Source organism: Anthonomus grandis, chromosome 6, assembly GCF_022605725.1.
Source record: "Anthonomus grandis grandis chromosome 6, icAntGran1.3, whole genome shotgun sequence".
In the NCBI taxonomy this organism is placed as follows: domain Eukaryota; kingdom Metazoa; phylum Arthropoda; class Insecta; order Coleoptera; family Curculionidae; genus Anthonomus; species Anthonomus grandis.
Window position 1 is genome coordinate 30,634,932 of NC_065551.1, and position 19,599 is coordinate 30,654,530.

Sequence of the window (19,599 nt, forward strand, 5' to 3'; positions counted from 1 at the left end):
GTCATTATGGTAACATTTTCGTTAGTTTTCAGGGTAATAGTTTACTTTTAAATGTACAGTTTATTTTTTCTACTAAAAAGGTTTGGTGCTGATATTATACATTTTTAAAGATTTTTACGCATGCAGAAGAATAATTGTACACATACTATATAATTTTATAGTATTTATTTATAGTAATTATAATTCTATGGTTGGCAATACTGATATTTACGCGAGCAACCTGACATATGTAAACTTAAGTTACGTTTATATTTCGTACGATGCTCGGTACGGTGTTAAGGCGCATTCACAACAGTTAAGATAATATGACACGCCTTTCAACGGCAACGAGCTTTTAACTAACAAGAGAATTGTACGAGAGTACAATTCTAGTAAGAATTGCGAATATCCGCTTAAAACGTAAATCGATTTCTATGACTTCAAGAAACCACTGGCTGTAGACAAACCACTGGAACCTTAAGAATCGTTTTTATTTTAATTGAATTTGTATCACCTACATTAATATAGTTTATGTAATAGTATATAAGTATTTAAAACTAAGTAAAAAATAAATTACATATAAAAAATTAAAGCATAAGCTCGTGGAATAATAATTTTTGTTCCGAAGATGAGATGAGATGCCCTGGTACCCAACACTAGTGGCGGCGTGACGTAAAAATCGAGATGCATATCGAGAATTTCTGATTTTACCATTATTTTTTTTTTAAATGAACAGTATTTCATCCTACTTCCGCTTACTGCATTTTGGTTTTCCATCGCCCAAGGTGTTACAGTCCACTCTTGTGAAGCAAACAGTTCAAAGTATATAGATTCACATACAGTTGTTTATCTATTTTTTTCATTAACGTTAAAATGCCTGACCTTGCCGGAATAATTAACGACAAGGCGAGGACTCCCCCATACCATTCGCTAATGATGGGTAGTAAACCCTATCCACAAAATCTATCTCTATTATAGAAACTAATAGTAGTATTTTTAAATGGCTCTTCTTTCTTTCTTCTTCTAAAAATTATATATTACCTGAATTTTCCTCACATTGTAAAGTTACAGCCAGCTCTATTTTGTTAATTTAATTTTTTCTGCTGCTAAGTTTTTCTAATAGTAAAAGGTCTTTAAGATTCTATGCTATAAACTGACTTATTGAAAAACTTTTACAAATCAGTACTCGTCAAATCGCGTAATTTTGTATTTTCTAAAATTCAGTGCATTTAAGGCTACAAGTTATGCAATCAGTTTACGGAAAGAAAATTGCATTCTGGAGAATTGAAGTTTGACGCTTCTGCCTCATTTCCAATTATTTTAAAACAAATTGTGCACAAAAAAAACAACTTTCTTTTCTTTTTTTTCTAAAATTGTAGTTTGTTTAAATGTGTCCATAAAAATCAGACATTGCACTTACAAGCGAATTTGATAATTTACCTCTTTATTAATTTTTAATATTCATTTTGTTTCCTCTTACAAACTTAAAAATGCAATGTATAACGACAACAAAAGACTAGAGCTTATTAAACTTTATATTCCCATGACATCATGCACTTTACTTTCCTTTCTATTGCGAAACGTTCTCATGGGGCTATGCCTTTGAGACAATCATTTTCCAACAAAACTCGAGCGAACACTAAAAGATCAACTTTACCTAAATGTATTCGAATTTTGAAAAGCCACTTATATACGGTGGATCTACTCTGTTAGAGTGTAGTCGATTGTCTTTTTGTAAAGAACTAATATATTGTATTTCAGCATGTTTGACTATTTTAATTTAATGTTCCACTGACAATGATTTTTATGCAAGATAAGATAAGCATAGTCATTATCATAAGAGGAAGGAAACAAAATCTCACAATCTTAGCCAAGTATTTCTTTTTTTTTTTTATTACTTTACTTGTTAATTTGTGAATATATTAAAAACAGTTACTCATTTATAATAGGTGTATATAGTTTTATTATCGTTAAATTTATTTTATTTGGCCTTATTTCGTCGTATAAAACCCCATCGTGAATTTAGCCTAAGAATAACGTTATTTCGTTCGTCAAATTTTACCAAACTATCTCTCTAAAAATGTTATTTAGAAAGTTTAAGGGCAAAGCATAGTAGAAATATAAGAAAAATTCTAATAGTAGAAGTAAATGGTAAATGCAGTGGTGTTGCCATAATCTTCAGGAAAGAATACAGATATAAGAAATAAGCAGCCAACCATCATGAAAGGTCGATTATTACCAACATGTTTTAGCCTGAAATTGATGATATCTATACGAACAAAATATAATATGGTCTCAATAAGAGAGGGCTACTTCTCTCTTAGCTCAACAGCTCAACAACGTTGGACATTTAGACATAAACAAAGTTAACTCTAAATTCTATGCCAAATGAATTGTGGTGTAGCCAAAAACCTGAAACTTTTAAAAGTTTTTGGATGTTGAATCATTTGCATATATAGTTGTTTAATAGAGGTAAAGGCTAAGAACAGAAAGGTAATCATCCTTATTGAAAAAAAGAGGCTGTAAAAGAATATCTAATAGTCAAATTCAGAATTATACTAAATATGGACAGTAATGGCATAGCACCGTTCCTAATACTAGATGAAACGCGAGTAGAAAGGGAAGAGCAAGTATTCCAACTTCCCATTTCAGTACATAGTTTTAGAGAAAAATTATTATAACTTCTTACCGCTTTTAAGCTATAACTTCTTAATAGCTTCATACCAGTCCGCAGATATAGGTCGTTTATAGGTCTATAGAACTTCTGTCATTTCACTTGTAGTAAGAGTTGCTAGACTTTTTGTAAAGAATCATTCATTGGTTCAATGGGCTAATGACAACGAATCTTTTATTGGTATTTAACGCTGTAAACTATATAACAGAATTTCTCAGAGGCATAAAGCATAAAATAAGCTTCAACACAAGTCATCAATCACATTATATACAACATCGCCAGATTTTACATATTTTCCTTACATAAACTTTATAAACCAACGATTATGATGATTGATATAAATGATTGCTACATTTTTAAAAATTTTAAGGAAGGAACAATTTTTGATTACAAGTTCAAGGTCTAAAACTAGAGAAACACAATATTACAAGTAAATAAATATATAAATTCAATAATTTATAAATGGTAAAATACAAATTGTTTATTTGTATCAAACACAAACCCGTATGCCATTCATTACCGACAGAATCGATGAGCGGAAAATCTAAACTTATATGGTTAGTTGACCACATTCAAAATTAATACGTAGAAAAAATTTTGGCAACTAAATTACGTGTATAAATGTAAGATTTCATTATATTCGAGTAAAGTTTAAAAATGGTGATACTGAAGCAGTTCTTTATTTCTTATTTGACACGTGTTTCGCTAACGATGTTAGCATCTTCAGGAGAAGATTAAAACTGTTTTATGATTTAAGTATCATCGCAAACATTGGAACAATAGAACTAATAAATTTGACAAGAAAATGTGTCTTTAGTATTAAGATTAGTAGATGCTTTTGGTTTTACTTGCAACTAAGCGTAAAAAGTTGCAACTTTCTTTTGGTTAATAATATTTTCATTTAAAGTGTTATTGTCAAACATGGGAGAATTACATATTCAGGTCTCATATCAATATAAATAAGGCCACATCTGTTTCTGTTTTTATTTTCTATGTTCATATATCTGACCGTTCTAGATGCTCAAAAAATGCATCGAAATCTTTCAGCTTTAATACTCTTAATTGTTTATTTAAACTAACAGGTCATAACAATATTAGTCTAGTTTTATTTTAGCAAGTATTTCGGAATGCAAGTGTTCTAGCATGTATATGGCTGATTTTCGCAAATCCCGTGTAATTAAATTGTAAACCCGAATACTTTCTTCGGATAAAACAGCTTTCCAAAAAAAACTCAACTAACAAAATCGTAAAGGATTTTAAAATAGACCCCCAGAAACGACCTTTTATATGCAAAGAAGGGGGATGCACTTTTAAGTATCCTATTGAAAACCAGCGAAGAACACTCTAGTTGACAAGGGTGACTCTTTTCCTTGTTTTAAGGCGACAAAATGATTTGGTTCATTAAGCAAACTACTCGAAACTTAAATCCTTTTTTTCAAGTTTTATTCGTTATTTTAAGTAATTACAAAACCACTTGCTTTACGTTTAAAACCCTTTTAAATTAAGAGTAGTTTAGGACTTTAAAATATCGTGCTTGAACTTTGGAAGCAAAGAGGCGTAATATATTTTAAAATTCCTCTTCCGCGTTGCTTTGAATTTTGATTAAAAAGTGAATCATTTTAGTATTTTATATCTAATTTTTTAATTTTTATTGCAGGATGACTCTAAATCGTTTAAAGTTGGCGAAAAGAAAAGATGGATACATGATCCCTCAAGTAAGTACCTAGTATTTGTATTTTATTATCAATATAAGCTCATCTACAAGACATATTATTAAAGATCGGAATTCTGAATCCAAAAAAATGCCATTTTGATAATAGAAATAAAACGGTGTAAAACGTATCTGCGGACAAATTATCGGTATGTCGTCCCATACATCAATCGATGCCCATCAAACTTTAAAACACATTTATCATTCAGGGAATTCAATCAACTTGGGCTTCATACCTGTCAGTTGTATTGGCTTCCTTTTTTGCATCAAAAACATTTTTTTTTATTTCGAATATTGGAAACTCTAGTAGAGATTCGAGTTTCGCTGGTAAGCTCACTAAAAAGTTATTGTGTCAAAAATCGGAGTTCGATACTTTTTCCCGGAAATGTTTTTGGGAGATACAGATTTTGATTATTAACGTAAAAGTATCAAAAGTGTGACGTAAACATACTCGAACTAGTATAACCATTTTGTAAAATATTAAAGTTTCTAGTAGGCCTCCTATAATGTATATAAAGTACGCTGCTTATATGCTTTGCATGTAACATCTTTGAGAAGTTATTCTGATTAGCAATCAATAGGATAATAGTAACTACTACAGCAATGAGCTAGCTGGGCTTAGCTGATTTGCCAAATTGGTTTGTTTGATTTACGAAGCTCTTATGAGATATTAGACAACTGTGTGTAGGAAAAAGCTATGAAAACTAGATTATTTAATACGGCGGAGCTATTAAATACTACAGAGGAACGTTTGCGAACACTTATCATCGAACAAACCTCAAGTACGAATATTAAATATCATTCTAAGAATATTGAGTCTGGAATATAGTTTCCTTGTTTATTTTTAAAAAGGTAATATAAGAAATAATAGATGGTTATTTCTTATTAATTAACACGAGAAAGATAGACAATAACGAGAGATGACCTATTGATTTTGAAAATAAAGTGCAAAGGAATTTTAATTTGATTTTCGCTAAACTAAGATTTATCACACTTATTAGTGAGTAGTAACTAACTGATGTTGGATAATCCGAATATCATGAGCTTTTCCACTAATCTAAAATTCATCACCTAGGGCTGGCAGGTATTTTAATTTTAATGGAATTCATAATTAATTGTTTGATATTACTCGTGGATATTGACTCGTAAATATAGATTGTTCTTAAATTAGCTATGCTTATATAACTGCTCTCCATATGTTATTACTAAATGATTTCTCATATACTAGTAAAGAATATTTATAATTTTTATAGTTAAGCATCAAATATTTGAGAATAATGATATTTATAATAAACTTTTCGTGGTTGCATCTAAATATGTGGTTGTTGAATACTTTTTTGTCTTCTTCTTTTTTTAAGCTAATACCTTTTAGTCGCCTTAGCAAGATATTTTAAGAGCTATGTACTATTTTAGTTAACTAAGTTTTAGTAGTTGAAACGACCTCTCGAAGTGTTTCGTTCTGACAGGTTTTCCACGTAAATCGATAGAAGGCCAACAAAGCTTAAAGATTGGTATCCTACTGACTGCGCCAAATGTCAAAATCAACAAGTCTGGCTATTAAACATTCAGTTTTATTTTTTTAAATTATTCTGAAATCGAAATCCCTTCAATGTACTCCTCTCCTCTCACCATACACCGTTACATTCGTTTTTTCCACTGGTCAAAGCAATGCAGAATCTTCTTTTGTAAGGATATTTAGGAGCTCTGCCAATTTTCATAATTCATCGGCTTAAATCAGGTTCCTTAGAAGGCAGACTTAAAATTGACCAAATCTATCTAGTGTCCGGGCAAAATAATGTCTTCAGCGGCTCAATAATGCTTCAAAAAAATTTTTGGTGCAACTTTCTTGTTTTTTTTACAACTTTGGTCGTTTCTTGCAAACTTGATCTCGCAGTATTACGAAAACTGTAAAATAATAAGTTTCGTTTACAGTTTCACCGTCTGAAACCTGTTACGAGATGGTTGATTTACAAAAAAAGTATATGTATGGCTTAAAATCTTGATTTTGATTATTCTTGTTGATGCATCGATTGCCATTTAGTTTCAACACCGTATTGAAATATCCAGCTTTTAATGCAAAGAAAGCTAGTAGGAAGAGATGCTCTTCCTACAATATCTCAACAAAATGTGAGCAGGTCTGTTAACGGACGAAGTTTTGGTCAGAGGTCAAATTTTATGGAACCAGCTTCATGCAGACTCTTCATGTTCAATCAGTACAATTTCTCTGACAGTTTCTTAATAGGCATTTTTACTCGCATCTTTAGTCAATTATACGAGTACGATGATCTTCAGACACAATTTTGTTGATATTGTTTACTATTTCCGTAGTTGCTATCAAAAACAAGTCGACCCGGATGTTGGTCATCTTCAGAAAACCGTTTATATTATTCAGAAACATGCGAACAAGTAAATGAGTCCTGACTGGGCGCGTGACTTCATCAATCCGTTGTCGGTCATGTTTTTCGGCATTATTATCAGCATAACAAAAAAAATTCTTCGTTCTAATACTTACACCCAATTAACGCGGCAAAGCTTAAAATATTTTTTAAGCATTCATTCTAGCCCCAACCATTTATTAAAATTTTTGTATGATGATCAGTAGAAAATCCTAAGTAAAATGAACCTATTGGAGATATATCTGGATAATTTTGCTTTCCAATAACGGACTACGTCTAACACATTTTAAGTATGAAACAGTCTGTATAAACGCAACCGAACAATATTTTTACGTGCACCTTAAAGGCGTCTAAAATGTCGTTTAAAATTGCCAATACATTTTTCTTCCCCTATTGACTGGCATGCATATTTTAATGCATACGCTAGAAATATTGTTCGAATTGAAAATGCAGTCTTACTGACATTCGCTTCCAGTTTTATGATTTATTTTTCCTTTATGCTCTTATCGCGCAGTAATATAAACGTGATTGTTCAGGAGATCGACATTTACTGCATTTTCACATATATTGAAATTAGTTAGAAAAAAGTCATGTTTAAAGGATTCGAGTAGTTATTTATATTTTATTATTTTGTACTTAGTCGCTCTCGTAAGGCCAATTTTTGACAACCGGATAGCTATACCAAAGTCTATACCGGCAATTTAAAAACGAACAGCATTTAAAATTGCCTCTACCAATGAGAGTATGAAAATTAGGCGAAAAGCGTCAATTTACATATCAAGGGGGACGATTTTTGAGGCATTTGTTGTCGTCTTACTTTCAACCCCCTGACCTCCAGTGTACCTACCTAAAATTTTAATTTTTAAGGCAACCCCTATTTTTTTATCATGTCTGTGTTCCTTATAAAATTCTACATAAACAGCATTTAATTTTTTTTTCAAAATTTTTCGAAACGCGTTCCATTTTTCTCCAAGCATAAGAACAGCCGGTATTCAAAATGTTTTCGGACGTTTTAAGAATCTGGTTGAGTTTTAAATGCAACGGAGTTCAAGTGATCCTTTAAGAAAAAATCAAGCGGTGTCAGATCCGGTGAACTAGGTGGCCATTCTATGGGTCCAATCCACTGCTCTGGGTAATGATTATCCAACCACTCTCTTACTGGGCGTACATAATACGGGTGCGCTCCGTCCTGTCGGAAATGCAGCAAATGTTCATCTAGAGCAAGATTTCCATTGGCGTCCCTTTGATTTTCCACCTAAACTATAAGATGTCCTATAGTTGTGTCTAACATTTCTGCATAAATTTCACCATTACTGAAGAGGAGATGTATAATGTTATTGCCTATTATACCCGCGACAAAATCTGAAAAATCTTGGCTTACCAAGCATCTTCGGAAGACTTGAGTTTCTTGTTCCAAGAAAAGGAAATTTATTGATTGTCTAGAAACTGACTGTCCATTTAATCAAACTAGTAAGACAATTTTACTACTTGAGTTGCTTGACAGACTTCGCTACCACTCATAATGTAAAATAGCTAAACGATATTCGTCGGAAAATTCGTCATCATCTCATTTCTACTTCTAAAGTTTCCCCAGACACCTAGAATGAATACTATTGTGGAATAACGTCAAAGTTGCAACAAAAACTGATTCAACATTCTTGAAGAAATGGAAGAAAAGTCCGTAATTATTTTTTCTTCAGATGATAAAATAAAAATGTTTCTTATAACACCCATCTTACTTTAGATGTTACACCAGATCTTAAGTACAAGTCTCTTTAGCTTCCAGGAGAAAATAAACATAACTAATATATGTAATTAATTAAATCACTCAATCTGGGTGAAGGGTCAACTATAGCCTTACGATGTTTCAAAGGCTTTGGAGTATGTCAGTCACTTCAATTAAATGTTGGGAAGACAAGTTACTCAAGCTTCTCTCTTTAAAACGTAATTTGCAGAATACATCAATAGATGAACCCAGTTGATAGCAGCAAATTCTTAGCAGTGATTATCGACTGTAAGTTTATTTTTTCCTCATATTTCGCCTCTAGCCAATAAACTAGCTTCCTCTGTAAGACTCTGCATTTAAAAGCTACCTTGCATTAGCGGAATCACATATGATTTTGAGTTTGAATACAATCATTGATAAGATGAATAAAATATTTAAATACTGTCCCAAATAATTTTACCACAGTCACTGGCTGCCTATTCATCAGTTCACTGCTTTTGTTAGCGACAATTAACTACCTCATACAACTTAACACTCCACTTCTCTTTATTATATTAAATTTAAATGTGAATCGGGTCATAGGTTCGTTTCGATCCCGGTGGCTCCAGTCAGCTGAATGTAGAGGATTTAAAGTTAGGAAGCAATTAAAGGAATTCGAATCCTTTAGGCGAATCTTCACCGAACAACCCTCTGGGAGTAGGCTGTTGTAGCTTAATTTCACAGAAATCAATTTACTTTATAGAACTTCGGAGAGAGTGGAACGATTTTAACTGGATTAAAATCGGGGTGTGTTTTAGAGAATGGTTTTCTGATTTATATTATATATTAAAAATGAGAAAACTACATTTGTTTTATATAATAAGCATTAACATCTATTTTATTAATGTTTTTTGCTACTACCTGAATTAGTTAAATTTATATAAGTAAATTACATACATTTTGGCCTCGCTTTATTTTCATCCAATATTAATGGAAAAGCTATTGATCTTTTCGAGTAATAATAGAGACATACATTTTCAAAGGGGCAACTTTAGAATCTGATTTTTCTTTATATGAATTTATTGTAACCGAATATGATTAAAGAAAACAATACTGTAATACACTCAATTAGGGATATTTGATTTGATATTTGATACTGATTTAATTTATATATCCCTAATCTACTCGATAGGGATATATAAATGAGAATTCGATTTTTCCACCTTTTTATATGTCATCGTTTCATTTCCTAAATAGTATTTGGATCACCTGGAAATAGTGTTTTTCTCCCATAATATGTTTAATTATACCCGAAAAACATCATTTAATTCCCATCCTCTTCTAATTTTTACACTGAGATAGGGATATATAAATGAGAATTCGATTTTTCCACCTTTTTCTATATCATCGTTTCATTTCCTAAATAGTATTTGGATCACCTGGAAATAGTGTTTTTCTCCCATAATATGTTTAATTGTACCCGAAAAACATTATTTAATTCCCATCCTCTTCTAATTTTTATACTGAGATAGCGATATATAAATGAGAATTAGATTTTTCCACCTTTTTCTATATCATCGTTGCATTTCCTAAATAGTGTTTGAAAATGTTTCCAATCACTTGGAAATAGTGTTTTTCTCCCATAATATGTCTTATTATACCCGAAAAACATCATTTTATTTCGACCCTCTTCTAATTTTTAGAATGAGATAGGAATATATAAATGAGAATTCGATTATTCTACCTTTTTATATATCATCGTTTCATTTTCTAAATAGTGTTTGGATTACCTGGAAATAGTGTTTTTCTCCCATAATATGTTTAATTATACCCAAAAAACATCATTTTATTTCCATCCGCTTCTAATTTTTAGACTGAGATAGGGATATATAAATGAGAATTCGATTTTCCCATCTTCTTCTATATCATCGTTTCATTTCCTAAATAGTGTTTGAATCACCTGAAAATAGTGTTTTTCTTCCGTACTGTGTCTAATTATACTCGAAAAACATCATTTTATTCCCATTCTCTTCCAATTTTCAGAGTGAGATAGGAATATAAAAATGAACTTTTACAAATTTATAAAACGCCCTGCAGCCTGTCACATCAAAATCTCATTAAATTTTTTTCAGACTTATAATGTAATTAGTAAATGCCAAAGACATACGCAATAGTCCGCATATAGCCGAACCCTCTGATCCATTAATTGAGGCGTATACATATAAAATGTATCGATCCTAAATTCTCGTTGCAACATCCTGATCCCGATTTATGTGGGCGACATTCATTATATGAATGGACTATAAAGTAATAAATGTTTGGCTTAAAACGATAAACATTGGGATTTAGGAAAAGCAGAAATATTTTGTCATATTTTAATAAATCATTTTAAAGTAAGTAGAAATAGTGAAATATAAAATAAGATCATGTATAATTAATGTCATAATATGTTAAGTGTTTATTAAGCTTCTTTTCTTTTAATATGTAAATTGATAAATGAAACAAAGGTAATAAAAGGCAATTAAATGAATTTTATTTATCTCTAACAATTTAAGCTAGTTATTTAATATCAACTTAATATGATAATTGTGATAAGGTGTGTTCAAAGAAATGTCCAACAAATAATAAACACAATTTATCCTTGAAACACCAATTTTTTGTCGATAAAACGGCTTTTTTTCCTTTGATATGTGTATATTACGGTGCCAAAACTGCCAAACTTTAAAGAAAACTAGGGCAGTTCCTTCATTCCAATAAGTATAATATAATTTATTACGAATAAACTGGAAAATCTCACATTTTAGTTTATAACAACTGTGACTTCAAGTTGATAAAATAGTTTAATAGCACATTCAGGAATTGGTGAGCACCGAAATGATAAATGAGAAACTCGAGTGGCACAAGAATGTCTGTAACAAACTGTGTGCTCGGCCTTATTAAGAAACATGGAGATAAACGGATTTCTCATGAAGTAAGATAGTGGCATTTTCTGATTGATAGACAAACTAATGAGCAAGTAATAATAAAGCAGAAGTTACGTGAAGCACAAAATCTTGATTATAAAATCTAGGAACAAAAAAAGGAGTGGTCAGCGTCATTTCAAATATTTAGCACCGAAATCACAGTCTAAATACTTTGCCGAAACTTTATAATATAATACCAAGACCCATACAGGATAAATGTCTACAGCAACGTTTTAAGTTTATGTAAGGCAATGGATTGAACAGACAGATGCGGCTATATTTCATTAATTGGTAAATAACTTGTAGCTTGTTCTTATTATTTTTGTAATAAAAAAGCAATAACTTTTATTAAACGTTTGATAATTCCCATGTTCTTTTGTTGATTCCTGTGATGTGCTACTGTGAGTATTTAAATTTAAATAGTGTTGTCTTTTTATTATGGTATGTGTTGTGCAAGATGTGATTGTCCTTATTTTTAATGTTGTTTTAAAACCGGCAATAAGAATAATTGAAGATGGACAGATACAAATAATATTAAGATTATAGATACAATATAATATATGAGAATATTTTCTCGGACTTGACAAGAAAACCCCGATATTGACCTTTAAACCTGAATTGGACTATATATATCCCTAAAGAAAAAGTACCAAGAAGCTTCTAAATAGAGGAGCTTCGGTACTAATCGTTTATTTCTTCCTTGTACTTGTACGTAAAGTAGAATAAGTATTTTGTATTTAAATTTTGTAATTTTGGAAATAAACGTAATATTATTATTATTAGGACCTCATGTTATACTCTGGTGAATCTACATCACTATATCTGATAATTCAGGGAAAAAATCATATTAGTATTAAACGGATGGTCACAATACAACCTACGTCAACCTACAGAATTTTTTGGTGGAAGAATTTTAGGATTATTAAGTGTAAAAAGTAATGTTTACTGATTGAAAAAGCTATAGAAAATAATCGCTATAATATCAGTCTATAATAACATCCTCCAAGGCCATGGTTAAGAGTTTTCGAAATATCACATCACCTTGATTCATTTTTATATAGTCTGTACTAAGTACTGCCTACAGTTTTACACTATCAAAAGCCTTCTCATTGATAATAAAGGCAAACCACAGTCTCAAATTTTAATTGTGAAGAGATTGGCCGTAGGCGATGATGAACATCTTGTAATTTTTATAGAATTTCATATTAAGTGTGTCAAAGATTACAAAAAAACATAAGAATGTAAGCAATAAACTTAAAATTCAAATGATATCTTAGTTTTTCCTTATTTATTTCTCTCCGATTTTATATAGCAAAAAAAACAAAACCGATTTAATTCACCGAACCTGAAAACTAATATCGGTTCTGTTACGGTCGTCTAGTCTGTTGTCTTTCCTGAGGAGATATTTTATTTCGCGAGCGAGGAAAATTTACGATCGCATTTCAATAAAATGCTCTTTCGTTTTGCAGTTTTCTATACACCGCTGTATACATATATATAAATACAAGATACTGCAGAGGTTATGAAATAGGTTTTATTGCTAATAGAAGGGAAGAGAACTTGCTTCGCGTACTTTAGGCTGAAAGAATTATTAAGCAATGCGGCATAGAACAGACATTTGATGTATTTTAAATTCAACAAAATCAAATAAAGAAGGAGAGAAAGAAAGAAATTTATCTGAGAGATGCAATGCATAAGTCTGATTTATTTATTCATCAATAAGTAAAATACTCTTAGACAAGTCAATTAAAGCTTAATCAATTTGATATCGCCCACAACCTCAGATTACTCCAATAATAAATAATTTGTAGCCATTTAAAGCAAATCGTAATCGTAAAATGTAGCCTGAGAATGGAAATTGCATTTAAAATCGTCCAGAATTTTATCACACAAATACCTATCTGCTGTATCCATTAAATGTTGATGTCTAAATCCATATTGCTTAACACACAACAATAAATTTTGTTTTAAATAATCCTCAATATAGATAGAGATAGATTAATGCTTCCTTTTTTCCTAATTTGTATGTAGGAAACAGTGTAACATCAGTACTCAGACAAAGAGACCTCCTCTCACCGTTATTATTTAATTTTGCCTTGAAATATGTAGTTAGAAGAATAGCATTGGAGCTCACAGAAGGTCGTGCATATCAAGATTCAGAACTGCTATTGGCTTTTGCGAAGAAAACATAGATACAGTCATTCAGTAGGAGACATGCGAGAAGTTTTTTCAGAGCCAGATAAAGAAGCAGGTAATCTGGGTTACGTGTACGTACGATTATTTCGTACTTCTTCACATTTTATTGAACAAACATTGGAAGATTCAAATACTGAATAAAATATTTTTAACTGCACCTCAGTGCTGGAAATTTCGAATGTTTGCCTTGATAAATCCTATTTTCTAGTAAAAATTCTTACGCTAGACCGAGCGACTTTTAAAGGGGTCATCATGTGGAATATGCTATTTGCAACACTCTAAACCAGTCAAAATAATACAATTATTAAGGCATAACTTAAATGGATACGATTGACTTTATTTATTACGATTGAATTTATTTATTTAAAATTGGATGGGTGAGCACACTAATTATTTGTTTGTTCCTGTTAATAATTCATTAAATAAACTTTTTTCGGTTTCTTGGGTACTATGAAGAAGCCAATAAGCAAAAAAAAATATCAGTTAAGACCATCGGTCTGATTATGTCTGCTTTATAGTATCCTCCTTCTCCTAAATCCTGTTTTCTATTCACTTAATTATCCGCCTTAACTAAACGCATCCATATTATAATATTTATTATGCGTCTCACATTTACTTTCTAGTTAAAAGCTCTACTACTCCAACTGGTTAATTACTATCCATGAGAATCACAAAGAGTAAAATAGAATTTAAAACCTTTCATTCCTTTCAAATTAACTAAAAAATGAAAATGCATTCAAAAACATAAATTTAAATTAAAGGGAGGCTAAAATATAACTGTAATATTACTCTATTCTATGGATATTAAATAAATAGCATTTATATTAATGAAGTTGTACATTTGAAGTTTATATTAAAACCAAATTTATTTTAGTTAATTTACTAGCATAGAAATAATTTTAATTAAACATGTGTTTATTTTCGATAATCATAAAAGAATAATGAACGAATACGTGTTAACATAGTTTATTATTTAAATTATTACGATAGCAATTTGATTTAAAACTTATGTTTGCAATTGGTTTTAAATAAAATATGTTGCTTTGTTTGCAGGTGATTTATGCCGTCCGTTAAATTGTAAGAAGAAAGAAATATGTCTGCTAGAAGATTCGTTTACCGCTGTTTGCGTGTCTCGAAAGGAACTTAAGAAAAATGGGTAAATTATATCATATAAAATGAATTTTATCTAATTAATATAAATACTTTTAGTGATATAGTTGTTCCAAAGTCGACTTCCAAAACGGACGATCCAAAAGACGAGGAGGAGGATGATGATATATTTTATGATAGCGAAGATGATGCTGATGATGAAGTTAGTGAGGATCCGTAAGTTTTTTCTTCTCTCTTTATTTTGCGTTAGTGAAATTATTCTTTTTTCAGATGTCACATATGTCCAGTAGTGAAGCCAGATTTTATCTGCGGTACAGACAATCGCACTTATAGTACCCTCTGTCGATTAGACTATCATAACTGTTTTCGTCAAACATCTGTTAAGGTCGCTTGTAAAGGATTTTGTCCTTGTAAAGGTAAGTTGTTTTAAAATATTAGACTTTGATGTAAAGAGATCGTCTAGTTTTTGAAGCTACTGGGTTAAGTATTTAGAAACAAGTTGTGTAATAACTCAAGTGATTATTTAATGGATGGAAATGATTACAGATTGGATAGCTTTTATGGATTTCAAGAAATATATTTTCCAAGCTCTATTTTGAACCTTGATGGAATGTTCTTCAATGAATTGAATGGTCTTCATGATCTCTTAATAGACCAGCAGAAGTGTTTTAATTTTCTGACTAATTCAGAAGACTTTGCATCATTTCAACATTTCTAACTTAGACAAACCAACGATGAAATCCTATATTTGATCTATAGGATTGACACTCTCTTGATATTTTATTATTTTGCTTTGCTTCTGTATAGTTACTACAAAATATAAAAATTTTTACAATATTTCTCAGTCAGTGAATCTGCCGGAATCATGGTCAGCCGAGTATATAAGGAGCCGCGACGCCACTGGGAGTCAATTGACAGTTCAGTCTAGTGCAGTTCGAAATGTTGGCGCGCTATTTAAATCAAATGTTAATGAAGCGCCAATCTAGTTTTCTAGTATTTAAGATGCTTCATTTGAAGAATTAAATCCGCTGGTAGTCAGCTCCACAGTTCAGTGCAAAAGAGAGTTGAAGCTTGAGAGCAACTTAAATTTAAATCCAATTAAATGCATTAAGAGGTTTGTCAGGAATTCGCAAAATTTGATAATTAAAAACTCACAGAAAGACAATTAACAGATAGGAGACATTTCTGGAATATCTGGGATCTTCTGAATTATTTGGTATCTTGGAAAAGTCATACGACTGATATTTTCTGAAATACGACCCTTCAAAGTTAAGAAAAAAATCAATTTGTATCGAAAATGGCCAACTTTGGAATTCTTTCCAGGGAACGTTATTGACTCTCAAATAATTTTTCTAATGTTTCTGGAATATTTGGGATCTTCTGAATCGTTTGGTACTAATAGGAAAGTTTTACGACCTTGTTCAAAATTGAGAAACAAAATCGATTTTTAGCAATTTCCATCGAAAATGCCTAGCTGTGGAATTTTTTCCAGAAAAAACCGTTGATACTCAATATATTTTTCCAACGTTTCTAAAATACTTAAGACCTCTTAAATGGTGTGGTACCACTGGGAAAAGCATACGACTGACATTTTCTAAGATACGGTCCTTCAAAGTTGACAAAAAAATCAATTTCCATCGAAAATGACTAAGTAGGACATCTCTGGAGATCTGTGGAAAGTCATCGAAACTTCCGAAATCATGATCAACCGAGTATATAAGGAGCCACGTTGCCACTGGAAGACAGTTCAGTGCAGTGCAGTTGGAAATATTGGCGCGATATTTAAATCGGACATCAATATTAGTAAATAAATACGATGAAAATGAATATTTCTAATAATCGTGTTTATTAGTGTAAGTGTGTAAATAAATCACACCTTAACGAACAGGGAAAATGCTAGAATAATATAGTCTTGTCAAACCCAGAACATGTTCCTGGTGTGTTTGTTTTATTCTGTTATTCGAAGAATCAGAGAAATGTGTATGAATAACACACCATACTCCATTTCTAAAACAAATCTTGCCAATGAAGGGATTTTATTTTTAATAAAAAATGATAGACATAACGAGCTAATAGATCTTCTTTTTGGGATTGTAAAAGGCTATATATTAAAAGGGATGCAACGAATGGAACATACTATATTAAATTTGATTTGACCAGTATGAAATATCTAGTTTTTACAATAGTGATACTGAATTTTTGACAGTAGACCTTAACTATAATAGCCTAAAGCAAGTTTTTTATCAAAAGAAAGAGTCAAAATTGTATCTTAAAATCATGAGTGTCAATATTTTCTAGGCTCATATCTCTGAATTTCAGTTTTCGATAACTTAAGGGAAAAAAGTTAAATCATCAGACTGAATTTTGATCTTCTAATGTCAATTCTCCTGTGCAATTATCAGCAAACGCTCCAAAGTCATTGATGTAAATTAAAGAGTGTTTTACCTAAAATAGGCTCTTGAGTACCCATTAGAAATTATTTAATGATCTGCTATTTAATGATAGAGCTTAGATAGATATGACTTATATATAATTTATTCAAACTAAGTAGCATAGAAATAGTACTTAACAAGCTTCAAAACTAGTATTCCGTGACACAATCAAATGCTTGTAACAAATCATAGAACACAGGAACGAAATACTTAGCAAACTACCGTTGATTTCGCAGTTTAAATAAATTCTGCATATAGTGAAAGGGCAGCATCATCAATACGTTTTTGATGTGGAAACCTAAACTGATATTTATTCAGTAAGGTTGGAGATGGTAAAGAAGTCAATGATGCATATATTTCCCAGGCTTTCCAATTTAGATATAATGGATAGTAGATCGATAGTTCGACGGGTCAGTTGCATTGGCTCTTTTATGTATCAGCTTAATATTGGAAAATTTGAAGCAGCAAGGAAAACACTCTCTGGTAAAGAAGGAATGAATAGTATAAATAAGGGTAGAAAGCAATAATTTAATAAATTAATAAGCTGTATTTATCTTCCATGTTTTACAATAGGTACTTTTAAACAAAGTATTTTTATTTGCCTAGATCCTAGATCCACCTTTGGATATTTCAAAACATTCATATCTCATTCAGGCAAAATTGTGTTTTTTTTATAATTTATTCTACGAGTATAATATGGTGTCTGGATTTAAATAAAAGAAGAAATCCAGGTGTTGATACGTTCAGAACGGTTTCTGGAAGAATTCATCACAAATTTTTCAATTTCAGTCAGTCTTTTAAACCTTTTCTAGAGCGTGTATATATTTTATTTTATTGCAATTCCACCAGAAATGTCGGCAAAATTTAAAACTAAAAATCACACTAAACTTCAGAAAAGTAAAAGCAACCTTAATCTTATTTTACTTCTTTAAAGGCAAATACGTACTCCAGCCCCAGAGCGTTATATAAACGAAAATTGCTTTCCAGAGGTCCTTCTAATCTTGTTTGCAATCTGGATTTGCACACGTCTATGTACGTGTATGTTCCTTAAGATTTTGCCTTTTAGATTACGTGTAGTTCATTGGGCGGTATGCGAACTAACTATAAACTGATTTTAGATCTCCGTATTACCTTTTGAGTGAAATTTAAAGTTGGTTCTTTTGTTTAATGTATTGTATTTACATTTTTCTCATTTATTTTACCCTTGACATACTCATCAGCTTTAGAGGCATTATTCAAATATTATTCCATTAAAAAGTCCTCTTTTGTTCTAAAGAGGCTCCTCAAAAAACTTCAACATCTAAGTTTATTAATTACAAACCTGTGGAACCTTGCAATTTGCATTTTGGGCCTGCGAAGATGAACAGATGTGCCGACTATAAACACCCCGCTAAGAGCTTGTAGTAATTATTTTATTCCCAGTTACAAATCGGCTTTTAAAGTGAGGAGGAATTATTTACATGCCTTGCATTTTATGGAATTTAACGTTGTAATAGCATAAAACGATTTAGAGAGACTTAGAGACATTCGCCCTCTTTATCACAAAATGTAGGGTATTCAGCAAATCAATGAATTTGGTTTTTTTAGTACTTGTGATGAAAGCTTCTTTTAAGTTCTGGTAAAAAGTCTACCACGAACTGTATATACAGAAGCGCAACCATTAAGGCATTCGAAAGTCAGAAACAATAAAAGATTGTTTCAGAAGATTTGTCGAATGTGAGTCTGAAGAGAGACCCATGTTAGGAATAATGAAATTAGGAGTAATTCGTGAACAATGTCTCACTCTCGCCAAGATCGACTGTAACAACTAAACTTTGACCGTGTGACTTTTCTCCAGTTTATTTATTTAGTGGGTTCAAAAGTTGTCATTGAGCGCATATTTTATCAAAAAGGGGTGTGAGAAAGGGCCTAAGAACTGAAAGCCTAACAGTTTATTGAAAATTTATTGGTTATACTTGAATCTCGACAACAGTGTAATAAGTAGCAGCCCAAATATACTTGATCACTATTCTCACTTATTCTTTATCTGTTTTCCCAATACGTCTACAAATCTATGATTGGAAACTAAATTTGAATTTACGGTTTTCTTATTGTGGATTCTGAATACGTAATCATAAGGAGCTTTATGTATATAGTTATGAATCAATTTTTCGTTTTATTCTTTATAGAAGTAGACATAAAAGTCCATAAAAAACAGCGCCAACCTGACCGTTTAAACAACTTCATGACAAAATACAAAGCGACTCTGGATAAATCTGGAACCATTAGTAGCGGAGCAGTAAACGGCGCCAGCCTGGAAAAACCCACATTGAAAAACGACATTTATTCATACGTGCCGCAGGAAATCAAATATGATAACAAACATTACAAGTACATTAAGTATACAAAGTATAATAAGGTAAGTATTGTTATTTTACAAATATATTTCAGACC

General features: G+C 31.3%; 1 protein-coding gene across 1 annotated transcript in view; it reads left to right on the forward strand.

Moving 5' to 3' along the window:
* The window catches only part of LOC126737796 (proteoglycan Cow), a 101,633-nt gene that overhangs the window by 74,773 nt on the left and 7,261 nt on the right, over nt 1-19,599 (forward strand). Inside the window, exons 2-6 of the mRNA XM_050442849.1 lie at nt 4,311-4,368; nt 14,678-14,780; nt 14,834-14,950; nt 15,005-15,150; nt 19,335-19,564. Of these exons, the coding sequence (XP_050298806.1) occupies nt 4,311-4,368; nt 14,678-14,780; nt 14,834-14,950; nt 15,005-15,150; nt 19,335-19,564 (654 nt within the window). The remainder of the gene's footprint in view (nt 1-4,310; nt 4,369-14,677; nt 14,781-14,833; nt 14,951-15,004; nt 15,151-19,334; nt 19,565-19,599) is intronic.